At 43.2% G+C, this 20,590-nt stretch overlaps 3 protein-coding genes across 10 annotated transcripts; 1 reads left to right on the plus strand and 2 right to left on the minus strand.

The window, feature by feature from the left end:
- Positions 1-813: 813 nt before the first annotated feature.
- Positions 814-7,183, minus strand: LOC106809016 (alpha/beta hydrolase domain-containing protein 13-like). Of its 5 annotated transcripts, none has more exons than XM_014811961.1 (8): positions 7,122-7,183; positions 6,208-6,504; positions 5,610-5,844; positions 5,239-5,339; positions 4,468-4,721; positions 3,478-3,582; positions 2,895-3,002; positions 814-1,474 (listed from the first exon to the last, which is right to left on the minus strand). In XM_014811961.1, exons 2-8 carry the CDS (start codon positions 6,431-6,433, stop codon positions 1,376-1,378), a joined length of 1,128 nt encoding a protein of 375 aa, XP_014667447.1. In that variant the 5' UTR covers positions 6,434-6,504; positions 7,122-7,183; the 3' UTR covers positions 814-1,375. The 5 variants fall into 5 exon arrangements, with proteins under 5 accessions (XP_014667447.1, XP_014667445.1, XP_014667443.1 ...); XM_014811959.1 differs by having other exon boundaries at positions 7,039-7,175; XM_014811957.1 differs by having other exon boundaries at positions 6,934-7,175.
- Positions 5,015-15,880, plus strand: LOC106809015 (coiled-coil domain-containing protein 13-like). 3 transcript variants are annotated; one of them, XM_014811956.1, is made up of 14 exons: positions 5,015-5,085; positions 8,921-9,013; positions 9,187-9,289; positions 9,639-9,781; positions 10,115-10,192; positions 10,709-10,834; positions 11,463-11,576; positions 11,793-11,951; positions 12,390-12,566; positions 12,804-13,022; positions 13,286-13,383; positions 13,685-13,756; positions 13,966-14,076; positions 14,580-15,880. In XM_014811956.1, exons 1-14 carry the CDS (start codon positions 5,071-5,073, stop codon positions 14,761-14,763), a joined length of 1,692 nt encoding a protein of 563 aa, XP_014667442.1. In that variant the 5' UTR covers positions 5,015-5,070; the 3' UTR covers positions 14,764-15,880. The 3 variants fall into 3 exon arrangements, with proteins under 3 accessions (XP_014667442.1, XP_014667440.1, XP_014667441.1); XM_014811954.1 differs by lacking the exon at positions 5,015-5,085 and adding an exon at positions 6,575-6,652; XM_014811955.1 differs by lacking the exon at positions 5,015-5,085 and adding an exon at positions 7,355-7,492.
- LOC106809019 (RING finger protein 113A-like) lies at positions 15,853-20,565 on the minus strand. Of its 2 annotated transcripts, XM_014811963.1 has the most exons (10): positions 20,350-20,560; positions 19,414-19,487; positions 18,954-19,055; positions 18,529-18,636; positions 18,132-18,232; positions 17,528-17,634; positions 17,104-17,193; positions 16,643-16,736; positions 16,338-16,444; positions 15,853-15,955 (listed from the first exon to the last, which is right to left on the minus strand). In XM_014811963.1, the coding sequence occupies exons 1-10, from the start codon at positions 20,507-20,509 to the stop codon at positions 15,867-15,869; spliced, it is 1,032 nt and encodes a 343-aa protein (XP_014667449.1). In that variant the 5' UTR covers positions 20,510-20,560; the 3' UTR covers positions 15,853-15,866. The 2 variants fall into 2 exon arrangements, with proteins under 2 accessions (XP_014667449.1, XP_014667451.1); XM_014811965.1 differs by lacking the exon at positions 16,643-16,736 and having other exon boundaries at positions 15,868-15,955; positions 20,350-20,565.
- Between the last annotated feature and the right edge of the window lie 25 nt (positions 20,566-20,590).

Genomic DNA, 20,590 nt, shown 5'->3' on the forward strand with positions numbered 1-20,590 from the left:
AGTGTCAGTTAGTGATATTGCAATTTACGTTATGGTCTCAAGCAAGGTTTACTACACAAAAACGTCTGATTCCCCTGTCATAAATATAATTAATGTACCACATATGAAGGCAGATGTTAATAAAGTCGAGAGCGGACTAGTTTTGAAATATGTTGCTAGCCGGTTAGACAGCTTTCCAATCTTGGGAGAGAACACCCTATAACGCCCTCCTTGCATGGAAGGTGTGCGTTCCAGCAACCAGTTCCCTACACCCTGTATACTACTAGTACTAAAGATTCAGGGTACTAATTCTTATTCTTAACACCTTCCCCCCCCCCAATATATTATTTCGATATCATTATCATGTTATTGTGTTATATCATTATCTAATCATCATATGTGCTTGCAAATGTAGTGTGCTTGTATAAGAGGAGAATACGGGATTTGTTACTTACTTTAGCCGACGTTTTCTGGTAAGTACGGATTTTTAACCATATAATGGAAGTCATTGGAAAAATTGGCTTCACAGTTCACGCTAACGAATTTCGTGTTAAAAATGTTTTTTACTAGAATGCATGCATAACACGCGGCATTACTGTATCAATATAAGATGTCCGTTAAATTACATTGTGAAGTACTTACTGTGTGTTATACGTGAATTTACAAGTTAAGAAAATGCAGTTGACTGTGAATTGTACAATAAAGCTAAAACTCGCATATAGTAAGCTATCTCAAGAGTAACAAGAGGTTGTCGACCAATACATGTGATTTCTGACTAGTCTGAAAAGTGACCGCTAGTGGGAGTTAACCACAAGGTCGTTAAAAAATTCCAAGTCAAAATTAACAGTTTTTATTGATATTTTAACAGACTGACCAAATAAGTCGCCAAGATCAGATCAGTTCCGGATTTAGGTAACCATAGCAACTGTATAAACAGTGTAAAGGATTGTTGTGCTTATCCAGAGTAAAGACCTATAGTAGCGTACCTCAAAAACCTATGCTGATGCAGTACCATACTGAAATTATACATTTCTTGGCCAAAACAATTCTAATCGATATTAGAACTAGCAAAGAAATCCGTGTTCCAAACTGGCACGCCATCCCCATGTTACTGGACATATGACGCTCTAAATGCGAAGGAACGAGGAAAAAAATTCGACTTAGCGATGTTCATCTAGAGCCAAGCTGATTTCTCATTTCGTTCAAGCGAGAACAAGCAAAAATCACCGAGAGGACATCTGTGTTGAACTGTCACTGTTCTTCCCCATGCTCCCCAACACGTGCCACAACAAACCGCTCTCAATTCTCACATGTACTGCGAGGATGCAAGCAAGATCATCCTGTGCCCACTGTACAATCTAGGCAGTGCCCACTAGAGGGCCTAAACAAGAGCACATCACAGTACGAACACGTCGTCGTCGGCGGGAGGCGACTCGAAAATGTCGGCGCTGGAGTGTGGCTGGCTGCGACGAAGTTCTTCCATCAAAAATATCGTCTGAAAATTTAAAAAAACAGCGAGCCCGTGTTTCGCGTCAGAATGCTGGTTTCCCATTGGCCGATGGCCGGCACCCTCACGCAACGACGACAGCAGGTGGCGCTAGTATTCTAGAGCAGAGTTCCTGACTCGGTGATGTTCACTTGTCTCTGACGCGGCGTGAGTACAGCGAGGCGCGTAAATGACAACAGGCGTTTATGATTTCGCATTTGAGACAGCTTGCTTGATCAGATCTCATCGCGATACTAAGCTAGCATTTAATCATCCGATCAAATGAGAATAACCGCCCACTATAATTAATTATTATCATAATAACTCATACGTTTCTATCATATATATGGTAAATCTCCATTTTCTCTGTTTACGCCAAAGTAAACATGCAATAAGTAATATACTTAATAAACTTCTTCAATAAATCAGACTTTTAATGTGATTGTAATCACAATTCATGATCATGAGAAGTTACAGTGAACTTTAAGCATACCAGTGATAAAAATTGACAGAATGATATCATTAGTCTATCTACGTTAAATTACTATAGCTAACCAACATGACATAACCTTTCACATAACTTAAAAGGAACTAGGGGGAGTCCGGGGCGTGTTTTTTTACCGTACCACTAATTAATGCGTAAAATCGCCACCACACCATAGACGGTATTTGGGGTTCTTGTATGTATAAGATAGCCGAGTCGGTGTACAGTAACAGTTAGTGTTGGGTGTAGGACAGGTTAACTGTTTGTAATTGTGTATTGAGTGCAGTGCATGCGTGGCACGGTAAAAATACACGCGCCGGCCGGTGTCCTGGTCGAATTGGAATTCTTGACGATCGATTCCCGCGCTGGCAAACTTTTATTGTGGTGGAATTTAATCGGGGCGGCGGTAATTTAAACGGGGCGCAACGATTGAAACAGGGGGGAGTTTTCCCAAACGGGGTGCATGCGCCCCGTTTGCGCAACGTAGGGAGAACCCTGATGTGCTATCCATGATTTTGTGATCAGGAAACATTCCCACATGCAGCTTGTACTTGGTTAATCATGAGCGTGAGACTACAGGCTACATATGCACACTCGACATATTTCTGCAACACTCTCATCATTTAAATAAACTCTATAGTTTATAATTACATAATCAAATAATGGCCACTGGCCACAAGCTGTGAGTGCTTTGCAGCGCATGCCACACTGCACATGGCATTCATGATTATGAGACAAGAACAGAAGACAGTCAGACAATTTTCGACAAATGCCAAAAATGCACTGACTACATGTTAGAGATCACAGTAAACAGTGGTAAACTACAGAGAAGTACAATCGAGCAACACTCTGAGGATTGATTGACACCCCACGCACACTCGCACAGAAGTTGAGTATTGGTCACAACAGGTGGCACCACTCTCATAGCAAATGCAGTGAACTTACGTCGTCTAAGAAGTTGTTGATCTTCAGGTAGTAATCTGGAGACATCCAGGTTTCGTTGTGAGTCCCCCCTTCAAAAGTCAGCAGCCGCTTGATGGAACTGCCTGACAACTACAAAAACATGGGGGAGTACTTATTAAACAACAATAATATAGAATCTAATATATATATATATACAGGTGTACAGGGTTCTCCAAGCTTTTTCATTATAGCATGGCGGGTGCTGCCTTTACGGTCCTAGTTGCAAATCGCCGAAGGCGGTTTGCGTGCTAGGGGGGTCCGGGGGCTATGATATTTAGCATGGCAGCTATGATATTTAGAGTGGCGGGTGCATTTTAGGATGGCGGGGCTCGACGATAGCCTGGCGGGCCGCCAGGCTATAAGTGCTCTTGGAGAACCCTGGTATAACAAAATAACTGAAGATAAGACATTACTCTGGAATATAGACCACGTGAGGAGAATTGAAAACGCCAGACAAAGTGTTTTCATTATACTGCCTGCGATTCAGTCACACTTCCTTCTCTGTCGACAGCATCGGACTGTATATGCGCCACTACTGTATATGCACCACTACTGTATAGCTCACCTCATATAGTTCACGAATCATCTCAGGAGGCACCAGGTGGTCAGCGAGACCCGATATGAACAGAGTCGGTGTCTTCACTTTGGAGATTTTCAACTTGGAATGATACTGAAATGCAAAAAAGTTGGTATTTACGAATGAATTATCAAAAACGTTCATCATGGCCATGCTGGAACGCGGATGTGATAAAGTTATACAGACCTGACCATTAAACTCTAAACTAAAGCACACTGCAGTACAAGGTTAGGCTTGGGAAAAACAGATGTTACAATGTTGATGAGCTAACGATGATGTCTTGACAATTAAACCAATCATTGCAGGATTAACAACTTTCGTACTTTTTACTTTTTCGAACTGATTAAAAAATCAGCCGGGAAACTAACCTGGGATGTATAGTGCTGAATGAAGAGATTGAGCAATAACAATAGCATTATAGGTAAATCATTATGAATCAAAACGGTATTAAAGTCAATGACCAGCTTCATATTTTATTACACTCTGCTAGGTTTTGACTTGCTGGCTCTCCAGCGCCACCTGGCTCTCCAGCGCCACCTGGCTCTCCAGCGCCACCTGGCTCTCCAGCGCCACCTGGCTCTCCAGCGCCACCTGGCTATGAGACGGAGTGTTACCGAGCATGCGTGGCCCATGCACCACTAGCACTATGTATGTGGCACTGCGTGTGCATGTGTGTGTGTGTGTGTGTGCGGTGCGTGCACATGTGCGTGTGGGCATGTGCGCGCGTGACAGTGTATGTATGTATGTGTGTATGACATGTATTGTATGCTAATGTATGTGGTGTAATGGTATTATTGTGTGTATGTGTGTGTGTGTGTTGTGTGTGTGTGTGTGTGTGTGTGTGTGTGGTCTGTGTGTGTCTGTGTGTGTGTGTGTGTGTGTGTGTGTGTGTGCGTGCGTGCGTGCTGTGCGTGCGTGCGTGCGTGCGTGCGTGCGTGCGTGCGTGTGGCACATGCTACACTGGCCTATCTGACTCACCAAGTTCTTAAAGCACCAGAGAGGAAGGCATCTGATCCAGGAGCTCTTCAGCATGATGCTGCCCATGTCAGGGATGCTCGTGAACGTGTTCTCCACCACCGTCAGCAGAATCTTATCACAGTAGTACGGACGCGCGGACAGGTCGATCGCGACGGCGCCCCCTAGCGACCGGCCGAAGACGATGAGCTTCTTGCGGTCGATGTCGGGGCGTTGAAGGAGTAGATCGATGGCTGCCTGCGCGTCGTGGTAGATGCCTGCCGCGGGCGCCATGTTTGCACTTATTAGTATAGATGTTTTATACAGTTTATATATAGATTTAGATACAGTTTATATATAGATTTAGATACAGTTTATATATAGATTTAGATAAAGTTTACATATAGATAGATTATTATTTATATATATAGTTTCATATACTTTTTCTAGGAGCAAGACAATTATTGCCTTCAGTTTAATCAGACATTACGACACGACGGAAAGTTGGAAGGAGCCGAGGCAAAAATGTCCCTCAAAAAAAAGTTTGAAGCACTTAGTTCTTAACAACTTTCTTTACATGGAATAAAGAGGGATGCATACACCATGTTGGATTGAAAAGGAAAGCAAATGGACATTAGTAAGGTGAGGCAGCCATAGCAACTTACGCTGTGGGCAGATTGTTAATGCACCACAACAAGTGAGGGGTGAGAGCCACAACACTTGCCATCAATGATTCTACTGTGTAGGCCTAATTATGTCACGAAAACAGGTTTATGATGCATTTGTTTTGCTTACCTTCTTCCGACGGCACACCTTCACTCCTGCCATAACCCCTCCATTCTAACAGCAGCACGTTGCAGCCACACTGTGTGAACAGACCTTTAGCATTCTGAAGCCTGTCAAACAGTGCAAATAGAGAACTTTACCATGACGATAACCAGACGGCAATAGTTATAACATTGTAAGAGATCTGTTCCGACTTTGCACACTCTGTTGGAAATACAGTAATCGTGTAAATGTATCTAACCAATGCAACTGGAATTTACGAATTCACATTCCACTTTTTAAGGTTATTACGATCCAGCTTGACAGACTGCAAAAGTCTGACCAGCACTGTGCACCGATATGAAAATACAAAAATTGTATAAATACGCAAGCCTACAAACCTGTGACCGATGTTACCTGCGTTACCATGCAGGTAAACAATTGTCGGGACCAGCTGACAATAGTTCTCTGGTTGCTTGAGCAAAATCATGTTGACACGAACTCCATCCTTACTGCGTATAAAAATATTCTCGTATAACGAGAGTCCGTACATTCTCGGCGACTCGACGAAAAACCTCGAGTGTGGTGGCTGGTCAGGGTGATACAGAAGCAGGTCAGAGGCATTGTACAGCAACGCTGTAAAACATATGGTAACTATTATAGGCAATTCACCCATTTACATTCTGATACTGTGATATTCTAAAATCTAAAATTCCATGTTGTGAATAAGTACAAGTATGAACAAGTAAAACCATATAATATATATTGATATGCTCAAAATAAAATGGAATATATATTCTTGTACACTAAAGCAACGATTTTCCCACAAACACATATTCACCCACTTCAAATTACTAATTTAAACTTGGTTAGAAATCCTTAAAATAAGAACTTATATCAACTTCACAATAGTTCGCACTAAACTTCAATCCATGCCATTAATTGTTTTCCTAATTAAAAAAAAGTAAATATGAAACGTTTAGTGTTAATTATTCTTACCCGTGATTGCAAAGACAAGCAACACTCCTATAGATAGGTGGCCATTGATTTGATATAACAGGAATATGGTGAGCACTGCTACTCCACACATATACCAGAAATTCATAATTGTCTTTATCACTAGCTTGGCCACTCTCTCGATGAGTGTGAACCCAGTGGATTTGCTGTTCTGCACATGGTGCGGCAGAACAGGACCACGAGGTAACTGTGTACGAATTTTAACCATCTGGATAGCATCCGGATAAGCTTCAAACACAGCACTGCTTCCTCACGATGGTGGCCTGATAGATAGGCAACCTAAACGTAGATTAAGAACAAAGTATGAATTAGCAAACGATCCCTCTCACAATCGCTGGTTAACAAAATTAAAAGGTACCGTACTGCCTTAATTTATATGTGCCATGTGGGTAAGTGTGAAACTGAGATCTGCATCGTTGGAAACCAGGTGAGGAATAAACAAAATAGATTAATAAGGATATGATGTAGGTACCCAACATTTAATTGAGATCATTTGGCATGACGCCTTGTCACTTGTGATTATCAGTGTTGTAACTTGTATGCAGGACCTAGTATCATCTAACAGTAACACACTTCCAATTAATACCTATCCAAGTCTTCAGTATCTACAATTTAGACCCATTACATCACATACTGACAATTATAGACAATACTAACTTGATTGCCTAATCCATAATCATGTTAATATTCTTGATGGACAAAACTAACCAAGGCAAGAGTCCAAGTTTGTTTATGAATATGAAATTATGTCATGACATTGTCATGACACATTGACAGCTGGCAAATGATCCCATTCATTCGTCACTGTCTTACGTCGAACTGATTATGATGAAACTACTTTGATTGACAAAATTCGCATCACTCATAAGACTAGATGTACCTAGTCAGGTTAGTACCGTGATTTAACAGCATCAAATAAAACACATAGTTAACTAAGCCGCCATGTTGTTTGTGATGTGTTAGAAATAATTCTGATAGATGGGTACCCTGTCTCTCCTCAAAATATAGACGGCTCGCATCCCTCCTCTATTAACAGAGAGTATGGGAACAGAGGACCAGTCTAATAATACCAACTACCAATAGATGGCGCCACTGTATATTTCTTGACGACGGGCCAGACGCCACGGAACATATTGGATGTTGTGCTACTTGTGCACGATTCACTAATATATAATACTAATAGTAATACTAGACTAGAATTGATATAATAAATATAAGTATGAATTGTGCACCATCCTTTGGAGTACATGATGACATGAAACTAAACGTAAGTGCAGAGCAGTATAAAGGAGCACGTGCTTTACTCTCATTCTACATTTCTTCTTAATCTTATTCTTCTTCATTCTTATTCTTCATTTATTTTTAGGAAGTGGCTATTCTTACGACGAGGCGTAAGAATTATTTTTGGACTATTCTTACGACATGCAACGCGCATTCGCATGCGTTGCGTATTTCGTTATACACCATAGATTGTTTTTGTAAGATATATTACCTATATAAGAAATGGAGTCGGTTTATAGTTTGTGTTAGGGTTAGTGATGGGATTCGTGTTAGGGTTAGGGTTATGGGTGAGGGTAGGGGTTAGGGTTAGGGTTAGGGTGAGGGTAGGGTTAGGAATCGGATTCGTGTTAGGGTTAGGTGTGAGGGTAGGGGTTATGGGTGAGGGTAGGGTTAGGAATCGGAATCGGATTTGTGTTAGGGTTAGGGTTAGGGTTAGGGATCATTTTAGGGTTAGGGATCGGATTCGTGTTAGGGTTAGGTGTGAGGGTAGGGGTTAGGGTTATGGGTGAGGGTAGGGGTTAGGGATCGGATTCGTGTGAGGGTTAGGGTTATGGGTGAGGGTAGAGGTGAGGGATCGGATTCGTGTGAGGGTTAGGGTTATGGGTGAGGGTAGGGTTAGGGATCGGATTCGTGTTAGGGTTAGGTGTGAGGGTAGGGGTTAGGGTTAGGTGTGAGGGTAGAGGTGAGGGTAGGGGTTAGGGTTATGGGTGAGGGTAGGGATTAGGGTTATGGGTGAGGGTAGGGGTTAGGGTTATGGGTGAGGGTTGGGGTGAGGGTAGGGGTTAGGGTTAGGTGTGATGGTAGGGGTTAGGGTTAGGGGTATGGGTGAGGGTAGGGGTGAGGGTAGAGGTGAGGGTAGGGTTAGGGATCATTTTAGGGTTAGGGATCGGATTCGTGTTAGGGTTAGAGTTAGGTGTGTGGGTAGGGGTTAGGGTTAGGTGTGAGGGTAGAGGTGAGGGTAGGGGTTTGGGTTATGGGTGAGGGTAGGGGTTAGGGTTATGGGTGAGGGTATGGGTTAGGGTTATGGGTGAGGGTAGGGGTGAGGGTAGAGGTGAGGGTAGGGGTTAGGGACGAGGGTAGGGGTTAGGGTTAGGGTTGACCCTAACCCTAAACTAGAATTATATTACTATTAACTATTAATAGTATTATGCGCATGCGCGTTGCATGTCGTAAGAATAGTCCATAGCCACGGCCTTATTTTTATCCAATAATCAAAGTTTGACTCTTCTTCATACAACGTACAGTTATTTGGTCTACAGGTCACTGTAGAATTATACTGTATAATATGTACTTCTTTTATTTGTCCATTTAATGATTTAGCCTATACCCCTGCTGATTTACACTGTCATTTCATTTGTACAACTGAACTACAATAAATTCCCTTATGAAATAAATCTCTGGTTTCTTGAGACAGACTGTCAAGCCAGGTGCCAGCAGTGTGAAACTAGAGACAAACGCTTTTGGAAGTGATGTTCATGTACAACAAAGTAACGAGGTTAGCCTTAGGGTAAGTAGGTACCGGTATTTGAATAAAATAAATAGTGTGTATGGATTAGCTAGCTTATAGTACTATAGTCCATACCCATTTCATATTGTTATTTGTTACTTCCAATCTATGTTTAATTATAATTGAAGGCTAAAGCCAAAATTGGAAGTGAAATGCTGTTTTTTTGGTTTCAGGAGCTAAAAGATGAAAATGGGCGGTTATTCAGACTACTTAGTGAAAGAGAGTACCAGTTAAAGCAAATCCAGAAACAACATGAACAAAACTCCACGTTTGATGGTAATATAATGATTGCATATGATATATTAACATGCTAATATTCAGTATAATTATACAACTAATAGTAGATGTTCTTGGTCTTAGTGATCCAAGTGATAACCAATATTCTTGCATAGTAAATAAATTAGAAGTTGGAGTACAGATATGGGACAACAGATTGCCAACCAACAATGCAGCGCCATTGTTCTCAAATGTTAATACTCCTAGAATTCATCAGCTACGTTAATACTCGTCAATGTGCATTATGGGAAACTGAAAGTGAATCCGTGCCACGTTCATTAATCTTCTACCGCCTGGTTAATTAAGACCTCAGATATGCGTAAGAGGTTGAAAGTATGCTGCATTTCAGATGCGGGTGGACGTGCAGGGGACCTGGCTGCTACTAAGATTGTGGAACTATCCAAAAAGCTGCGAGAGGTAAATGCACAGATGGAGCAGGAGAGGACACGGGCGCGGCAGTTGGCCAAGAAGGCAAAAGATCTTGAGGAAGAGGTTGGTAGAAGGATGCTAATTGATGGCTTTACTGTTGATGTTTAGATTCAAGTTGACCTGTTGAACATATTGGGCTTGTACAGCTTTCCTCACTGTCACCATCAGCAGTTAGTGCAGCCTTCACGAATGCACAACATCAGTGTATGAATTTTGCTTATCAGCTATCACAATTGTAGGGTTTTCCTCCCGTGTGCTTTTGCGTGTGTCACTTCAGAATTTCTTTACACAATAATGGCAAAAACTGTGTGTTTTCAAAGTTGTTAGTTTTTCCGTGGGAATGATGTTTCTCCGCCTGACTTTCGTAAATGACAACTAACTTCGTCATTTTTACAGGTTAAATCCTTTCAAAATGCTCAGGGTAGTAAAAGACCCGATTTAGAAATAACAGGAGCAATACACAACAGAGTGCAGGTAAATGGCTAACCCACCCATGCTACCATATTAAGCCATATACATAGTGCTTTCACGGGTGCTTATTGAATCAGTATTTTATTAAAACTAGAGTAACAGGCAATGTGTCCTACTAGACATGCGTGTAAACAGAGGAATTGCTCCGACCTGTGATTGGAGGATAAAAATAGACCCCGCCCACTCCCGCTGCATACGCTATGCTATGACCGGTATAGGAACGTGTAGGTAACTATATATCATTGGAGCGAACGATTTGAGTTACATTTCTATAATTTCTAGCTATTAATACCTATTATAGACACATGTCTTAGCCTTAATCTCTGAATTTTGAGTCTATTGAAGCGCGATTAGTCTAATTAATTGGCAAATATGCACGCGCGGCTATGACCGGTGAAACGAAACGTCACGAATTCTATTTTTATCCTCCAATCACAGGCCGGAGCAATTCCTCTGTTTAGACGCATGTCCCACTAGCTGTAGGATCTGGGGTTGTGCATACACATTCTCACATTGCAGTATAGCCCCAGTGGTGAGACATGTACAAAGGCCACCCAGGAAAGGCTGCAGCAGCTGCAGACAAAAGTTGGAGACTACAGAAACCAGTGTGAAACATTGAAGAAAGACCTTAAGATCGTCTTGAAAGTACGCGTCAGTTTCTACGAGTTTTGTCACGCAAAATTAATTTTATCACATAATCAAAGTTATTTTTACCACAATATTTGAAAGACATATACAGTTTGTCACCTGTTCAGGAGCACCGCTGCAATTCCCTAACTAAATCTGATACTTCGTGATAACACATCGGGTATATATAGACATAGGACATAGTCTTCACGCTTTGCTAGCGGCGTAAACTGGGTTTGTTGTGTCTACCAGATTCGGATTGTTACCTCCGCCAAGGAGATAATGTAATCGGTCTCGTGTGTGTGTTTGTGTGTGTGTTCATGTGTGTGTGTAGCCACTAGTGTTCGCGCGATCGATTCAGCAGCAGCTCGCCTTAGCGCGATCGATTCAGCAGCAGCTCGCCTTAGGGCGTCGAGTCAGCAGCAGCTCGCCTTAGCGCGATTGATTCAGCAGCAGCTCGCCTTAGGGCGTCCTGTCAGCAGCAGCCAGCAGCGAGCCAGCTGTTATACACATACATGTTACATGCTGGCGGAGGTATGCACTCTCCGTGAGTGACCTCTGTCTAGTTCTTAAATGTCGAGGACGTTAATCGCTCGGGTTTTGTGGAAGATCTCTTCGTGATGTGTGCTTTGTCGTCTGCGATCAGGTGCTGTCGAGTGAGATGGGAGAGGAGATGAACATGAGCAATGCATCTTCGCTTCTGAACTCGCCCAGTAGCTGGAGAGGAAGGTCCCAGCAGATCTGCACGCTACGCAGCAAGGTTTTCACACTCGCACTTATCTCTCTCACATTTCCTTCAGGCAGTCGCTTTACCAATCCTTGGGATTCAATCTTAACTTAACGATCGTTAACTTAATATCATGATCTCAGTAACGAGTATTGGAGCCTATGCCGATAAACCTTTCACAATTTCATCAAAAACTATTGTAGCATACACCGTCTTTCACTTTTTCATCGACCACCGTCGTCACCACAGGTTGCAGAGCTAAAAGAGAAGTTGAGCAAGCAGAACAATACATCAGTAGACTCCTCATCGAGTCTGGAGCCAGAAAACACAGCAGCAGTGCCATCAGCGGCTGACAGGCACCGCAACCAGCTGAAGAAGACGGAGAGAGAGCAGAAGGAATTGCAGAAGGTGTGATCATGTAGACAACTTAGAAACACTAGAGATGCGAAAAATGTCAATTTGCTATTTTTTTCACGCTAAGCAAAACCAAAGAGGAGACGGAATTCTTGGATGTACTTATCGTAGTATCGTATCGTAGTATCGTATCGTACTCTACTCTACTTTACTCTACCCTAGTCCACCCTACTCTGTTCTACTTTACTCTACTCTGCTCTACTCTGCTCTACTCTACCCTACTCCATTCGACTGTACTGTACTGTATAGATGTGTCCATTCTATTATTGAAACCATCTATCTATCAAACCATTCTATATTGAAACCATCAGGAGAGAGAAAAAACAAACAAATGATTTTAATCACTCCTGATACGACCCATTAAGCTGACCAAAGCTGTGTGAATACTTTAATTGGCGCAGCTAGTAAATGAGAGCATGATGATTACTATAGAGAGCCACCACAGAACTAAAGGCACTCGAAGATGATTATGCGCAGCTGAAGATGAAACTCGATGCACTCAAGGCAAGAAACCAAGTTCTGGGCAGTGAGGTGAAGCAGACGAAATCCCAGATGGCTGTGCTCGTTGAGAAGGGTTGCCATGACAACGAACTGGTCGACGCTCTTATGGTGAGTGTTGGAGATGTATGCCCTCGTGGTGCACGTGGGAGATGTCCGCCCTCGTGGTGCACGTGGGAGATGTCCGCTCAGGTTTCGTGACCATCATTCAGGAATATGCCGAATATTCTGTGCAGGGTACCGCGAAGATCGCCTGTGATCGCTTAACTCTGAGAGCAATAGTTTGATCAATGCATTCCTCGGCGTGTATGCTCCTACACCCCACCTCTCGTTCTTCCGCGCACACAGAAACAGCTGGGACAGCTGAAGCAGGCGGTCGCGGACGGAGCCGAGCTTCAGGCGACGATGCGGGAGGAGCAGCATGCGCAGCTGCAGGACCGGCGGCTGGGGCAGCAGCGCGACGCAGCAGCGGCAGAGCAGCTGAGGACGCTGCTTGCCGAGCGAGAGGACCGAGTGAAGCAGCTCGAAGCACAGCTCAGCGAAGCCAAACAGGGCTTCAGCAAGAAGGTTCGTAGAAGGTTCAGTAAGAAAGTTCGTGGAAGGTTCGTGGAAGGTTCGTAGAAGATTCAGTAAGAAGGTTCGAGGAAGGTTCAGTAAGAACGTTCATGGAAGGTTCAGTAAGTAGGTTCGTGGAAGATTCAGTAAGAAGGTCCGTGGAAGATTCAGTAAGAAGGTTCGTGGCTTTCACAGAAAACGCTTTTTCGTTCCTCGTTATCGCGCGCACGCTCAGATGGCATTGCTATATCCAAAATCTTGTGCGATTCTTTCAGCTGGCTAGTCAGTGCGGTGAGCTAACGTCAGTGTCACACATACCGCTAGCTGTCAGCCGCCTGTCACCAGCTGTCAATGCGGTGTCACCTCAGAATAGGTACGTCACAATTTAGGAATTTATTCAGCTGATACAGTGGTGTTTGCAGCAGATAGGTGATTGGTTAGGAAACATATACGACTCTAGTTAGTCGTAGTTAGTACGACTACGTTAGTACATCTTCGTACGTAGTACTTAGTACGTCTTAGTACGACTCTAAATTAACGAGTAGTTATATTCATCAGTGTTTATCTCTATAGGGCCTCAAATTCAACAAGAAATGGAACCAGTATTTTTTACCAGCTGCATTTCATACTCATCCCATAAATAGAATCGGTATCAATGTAGTTAAACATTGCAGTTCCTCCCGGCAAGGGACGCCAGACAGTTGCAGAATGGCAGCACCAAATCAGACCCAACTAGTCGGAGAAGGGTGAGTAATGCAAGAAAGCAGCAGCATCCCCTCTCTTCTATCTACACCATGGTGCCTAAGCCATGATATTAGTTGCTTGACATCGAATTTATCGATATAATATAAGTGGAGAGAATCCTATCCGATTTTGGACCACTTTAACTAGCGACTGATGCAACAGGTTAATGTGACTATATTCACGCTTGTCATCTGCGTATTTCCGTCTGCAGTGTGGCAGCAGACGCGCTCATGCTGGAGTGTCAGCAATGTTCCATCGTGAGGGAGGCGGCAGCGACGGAGCAGGAGAGGCTGCTGCAGCTGGTTGCCGCGATGCAGAAACGGTGAGGGGGTCACGGGAAGTCGATAGTGATCATTAATTTAGTGTAATTCTACTGCAGCGTGTTTTCTCTCTCAAATATGGTGTGCCATTGTAACGATTGGCCAGCAGATGCATATAGTATTAGTAATACCAATGACCATAGATAGTACAAGTAATCTGTTCTGGGAAAAAACGTTTGTAATGCGAAAATGCAAATTACGTTATTTCATCGCCTTTGATGATATAATGAGAGATACGTAAAATCTTTCAGCTAAAAGACACTAGACAGAGATATATTTTAAAATGAACATATTATTAATTTAATGAAATTATTAGATAATATTATAATTAGATTTAATAAGATATATTTTACAAACAGTAGTTATCAGTCATTTACATTTATTGATAATTTGATACCAATGCATACACCAAGCTACTTGCATGTCACGCTTACAATGTCCTTTACTATAAAAAATACATACATAAAGTAAACAAAAAGTTAAATTGACTGTAACGTGATCACAGGAACGATGACGCGATTAGCAGACAGATGGAGCTGCAGTCGGCCCTGGAGCGCGAGCGACGTAAAGCCGCGAAGGTTGGCGGGCGTGGTCCGGGCGTCGCCGGTACAGGGAGGTCACCCCAGGTGACGCCGACTCGCTCGTCTACCACGACGACCTTCCGGCTGGAGGATCTATCAACCAGGTAAACTTGTGGTTCCGGCAAGCAAGGCGAGACAATGATTCCTCCTCGCAGCGCATTGCACTTCCTTCCATTCTCATCGCGTGTAGTCGTTCAAAAGTCGTGAGAGGTGCCGTGCCCCCTGGGTGGGCCTTCATTTGCAGCCGTTGTTGGCAGCAGACTACTAAGTCTTGTGTGCAGGCAGTTTTTCACAACAAAGTTTATGACACAACACATGCAACACTGGAGAGAAGTTTGACTTTCTATTCAGTTAGTAACCCAGCATAGTTGTCACGTTTTTATCCGAAGCCCCAACGAACGCTACCAGCGTGCATGCTATATGCTACACTACTGCGTACCTTACATGCTACAGTATGAGCAAGGCAAACCACAATAAAATAGATATTTGACGTAAGAGTTACACTCCATGTCAAGTATCGCGTTGTTGTTGTTGTTGTTGTTGTTGTTATTTACACATCACTACAAAGTTGCGGCAGCGCGCCTCGGCCCCGAGTGTTATGCATGCTACTGCGTCGTGCGTCTACGTCGCGAGAAGTCCCGAGTGAGGTTTCCCCATGTTTTTCTTCGCCAGGCTGGAGATCCAGCAGGATGAGAACGCCGCGCTGAGGGAAGCGTTGAGGAGCACGCAGCGTGGCCAGGAGGCAGACCTGCTGCATTATCGTGACGTCAACGACAATATCAAGCGCGTCTTCCTGCAGGGCCTGAAACGCTGCAGGCGCGAGGCGACTTGACGCGAGATCCGCAGCGAGCGAGGGAAGGATCACCTAGACACACTCACCGTCAGAACAGTGCACAGCGGAGTACAGCAACACAGTACAGTACAGTACACTGTATTGTGCAGCAGCAGGACAGTACGAGCGGGAACTGCCTTTCCCTCCCCCGCACGCTGCACTGACGCGGTGTGCAGTGGCGTGCCGTCTCCACGGCTAGGAACCTGCCATAATCTGGCCACGTCAGGAGGACACGCCAGCTCGTTAGGCGTAGCGTTAATTACGACGAGGCTACACACGCTCACGGGTGGTCGCGTTACATCATTGTGCTGTTATGCCGCGTCGATTACGTTGTTGCAGTATTTACAGTGGGTACGATATTACGGTGGTAAATAAAGGTTTAGTCGTCTTTGATCTCGCCTTCGTCTTCACTGCTCTCCTCGTTCAGTTCTTTCTTCTGTTGTGATTTCGCCATCTTGGCAATCACATCTGGAAGAGGAACAATATATAAGGAATGTTTTAAGATGTTTGTAGTATTGTCAGTGGTGTCACCAGCATTGTTAACATACAAGTAGCAGCATTAGGATAGTGTGTACACTCTTACTCGCCAAACATCCATCAATTCAATCACTAACATTATCACTTTCATCAACATCACCATCAGCATCACCTCTATGATTGCTAACATCATCAACATGGTTATCTTTTCTCTAATCATCAAAATCGTCATTATCACCATACTTTACCACCATTACCATCATAATTGTCATCATCATGATAATATAGTGACAGAACGTGTGACCAATGGCACAAGTTATCGGGAACTTGTCTAGCAAATTGAGATTACGTGGTTCGCCGATCACTCGCTCACCTTTTGCTGGATTGAAAACACCACCGGTCTGCGTCCTGCACACGTAACACCGCTGTGACTTTGCGTACTGCTGCAGTGCACACTTCTCGCAGAAATAATGCTTGCACCTGATCAACGAGAAACGTTATCCAATATATATAAAAAAAACACTCGCTCGACTTTCAAAAACTCTGGCAACGGGCAACGAAATGAAACGATTATAATTTCCGCTTCGTACGAGTGATATGAGACTATGCGATGTGAATACTAAGAGCTAACCACGCAGCAGAAACAACTGAGCAGGCGTGCAAGGTCGTAGGACTCACCTTGTGACGACGGGTTGCGTGAACGACTTCCGGCAGATGAAACATTTGAACGGCACGTCGTCACTGTCGGAGTTGATCTCGTACTTGTCATCGGCTGCACATTAAAAACTCGACGTTAATAAGGGGTAGACCAGTGTAGACCGCTTGGCGTTCTTCACTGAGATGAACGACAGGTTTAATGTACCAAAGCTATTATTGTCACCCATACTGACGCGACTGCCGACTTTAGAATCCATACTAAAACTCCTACCTGCGGTTATGAAATGCACTGCATGATCGACATCATCATTCTAACCTCTGTCATAAATTTACGGTTTTTGTCAAGTTATTTTTGATGAGGGTCCCGAAATCTCTGCATTCAATGTTATTGGTTCGTCAAATCACATTGCTACACCATCTGGTGTAAATTCGGGTGAAACTCCTTTGAAGATGACCCACGGGAAAATATCTATAGTAGTTACCTTCGTTTTCGTATCGTCCCTCTTTCCACTCTCGTTCTAATTGCCATCCGTGCTTGTAGTCACTTCTGTCGTGCATGAACTTGCAGCTGTCTGTAGGTATAAAAACTCACGGTTCAGTAGCACATACACCCACACAGCGGCTTAACGGAGCATAACGGATAATGTTTCAGACACGGAGAAGTGACTAATTTGCAATAAAGAGAAAGGTAACAGCTAGTGTTATATCTAGCATATAGTGCCAGATATTGAATTAGATTTAATTTTTTTATAAATCGATGAAACTTCGCATCAAAGCTTCAGTGTAGCCTTAACAATGTGTCACGTCTTGAGTTGACACGAACCACGTCACCAATACTTGCCCACGTTATATGACACGTAACTCAGGAGTTTACGCAGATATCACGACCGCACGGAGGAAGCTTACCGCCGAATCCGCAGAATCCTGTCTCCTTGTAATCCTTGCATATGTCTGGCTGGTAGTCCCACCTCACGGTCGCACGCAGATGTGCAGGCGCTCGGATCGGTCCCTTCCTGCAATCAGGGTTCAAGCTGTCATTCGCTAATTCGAATTAAAGTTGAATTTTGCGAAAAAAAGTCTTCATAGATTCACCAAAAAGATAAAGCTAATTGGACCTTCAGGTTGAACTCAAATTCTACCCAGTAGCGACATCTACAAGCTATTTTTTGACCGATAACCTACAGTGCAGCTACACGATACTGCACGTATATCAGCTACTGTGACACAAGCGTTTGCCCCCACGCGTACGCACACTTCGCAGTTAACCGCACAGTGGTAACGTGGTACTGCATGCATTACCGGCTACTGTGATACAAGCATGGGCCCCACACGTACTTACACTTCTTGTATAACCGTAGCGTGGTAATGTAATGTAGTACTGCATGCTTTATCGGCTATGGTGATTGCGAATGCCACAGACACGGCTCTCTGTTAACATTTGTACAGTGGTTACGTAATACTGCGCATCTATTTGCTATGACTCCAGGCTGGGGAAGCTAGTACGACATACTTGACCAGTGGCAGGGGCTGAGCAGAATCCTTCTGTGGTTTGTAATTTGTGTAGTTGTTCAATCCCCTGTAGACATTATCTTCCTCTTTATCCCTTTGCTCCTGAAAGACGATACACTAGCGTTACTTGGGCAGTTCGGCAAAATTGGATGTGTAGTTGGCCCACTGCACACACCATGCAGACAGGGCCATACATTCACTATGACAACTCATTTTAGCAGGAATCTTATCAATACTAACTTCATAACTCACAACTTGCGACATTAGATATTATACCATGCTTTTCTTTCCCCAGGTTACCGTAAAAATGGGCAGCGTACCATAATTTTTCTGCCACCCTATTCCCTGATATTGCTGTTTGAGACAGCAACCGTTGTACAGCTCTCGGATTCGCTTACCTCATTGATCGCCTTGGCTCTCTCGGCGATGGCAACTGCATCCCGGTCCTTTTCGGTGTCCAGTTCGTACGTTGCTGTTGCTCCCATATCATCCGGACCTGTCCGCTTCTGCGGGTGACAGCAACAACGACAGCTGAGTCGTGTTTCACTCGCACGGATTACTCAGCGGTGTGAAAGCAGATGCCGCGACGCACGCTTACATAGGACAGCGCGAGATCGCAACATCTCGACGATTATACAGCTAAGCTAAACTGAGCCGTTGAGCTTTGAAAAATCAAGTAATATTGATGGTGACTCAATCATCCTCTCCTCATCCTCTTTTTCAATCCCTTGATTTCTGCCTCTCTCTCTCTCTCTCTCTATCTCTCCTTCTCTCTCTCTATCTCTCCTTCTCTCTCTCAACAAACACAAGTGTATGAACTTACTCCAGATCTCGCGGACTTGTAGGAAACTCCGACCGAAGTGTCATCATTGCTTTCATCACTGTCGCTACCATATTTGAACAACTGCTTCTCTGTGCGAGCAGACTGAATGAGAAATTAAACGGTATCAACAATAAGAGACTCCTATCGAACGAAAACAGGAATATCCACACACGTAGATTTGTCTCCATCTAAGATGATAAATACTATTATAAGATTATATACTAAGTTTATATACTTTTCACTAGACCTATTCGATGTTTTTTTCCCAACACAATTGTTAAATTTAATTATTCATTATACATTATTATTCCATTTCGAGGAAAGATTTTAATGGACATCTTTTTCAAAAAAATTTCTGAAATCCTCACACATTTTTTTTCTCATCGCATAAGTGTATTCGTAGTGTATGTATAGTGTATCTTGGAAATCCATTATTCTTATGATGTAAGTTTGATCTTACCCTCTGAATTAAAGGATTACCAAGATCGTGTTTCTTCTCCTTTTTCACTATAGTTGTTTCATCATCACTGCTACCTGAAACAAAACCAATGGAAAAAGTTGCTCCTGGCTCCAAGTTGGCAAAGCAGGCTGGTCTATAGCCAGCTATCACCACCCTGTATCTTAGACTATAGTGTACATGTGCCAGAATCTTTTTGGCCATTCTGGTACATGACTGTTACCGGGGAGATGTGTAGCATAGCATTGTTTAAATGTTTTAATATCCCAGTTAACACGCTTTTCTTTGTTCCCAGCAGTGGTTGGCATGCCGGTTACGCAATACACACATGTGTAACTTAGGCCACCTGCCCATGAAATGATGAACACAGAAAGGACGCGTTTTAGGTTTCCTTTCAGTTTCAGTGTGTTTCACTGACACTGGCAGTTATTGAAAGATTGAAGATTGAAGATTGAAGATTGAAGATTGAAAACAGTTTATTTGTGCATAAGACATACATAAATACAGAGTACATCGTTATAAAAGAAATAATTACATGTAGAAGTACAATTTTAATCAGTTTAAGCACGGGAGTGGCGAAGGACACTTAAGTCATCTAGTCTGCCACCCCCAAGAGTAGATTAAACGTAAAGCAGTCGAGTCGTTATTAATATTAGTTAATAGTTATAGACAGGATAGGTATCGGCAGAATCTTTTGTATGCCCACCTAAACATTAGATATATTTTGATGTCTTAAAAACATTATTAGTTATGTAAATGACTAAGGTAATGACTTAGCTGACTAAACATTAAAACAAATATTTAATACCCGGTGTTGTATTTTTGTAAATAAATGGAGTTTAGCCTAGGAGTAGGATGAATTGACAACTCGTCGGCATCTATACCATATTGCGATGTAGTGTCGTAAACAGTAGGTTTACATAAAACTATATTACAAACCTGAACTGTGACTCTTCCGTCTTTTTCGCTGTTTGATCGATTTATTTGTCTTTTTAAACGAAAACGTACAAACTTTAGTAGGGTTCACTTCGCCGTCAGCCATGATTGATTTATGACTGACTACAGCGCCACCTAGCGGTCGCCACCGAAAACTTTTCATGGTTCACTGCGTGTTTAGTATAAGTAGTATTTAGTAACGGTTCACGGGTTTTTTAGGAACTAATCGCGCGCGCGTGTTTAT

This window comes from Priapulus caudatus, unplaced genomic scaffold, assembly GCF_000485595.1.
Source record: "Priapulus caudatus unplaced genomic scaffold, Priapulus_caudatus-5.0.1 Scaffold322, whole genome shotgun sequence".
NCBI classification, from domain to species: domain Eukaryota; kingdom Metazoa; phylum Priapulida; class Priapulimorpha; order Priapulimorphida; family Priapulidae; genus Priapulus; species Priapulus caudatus.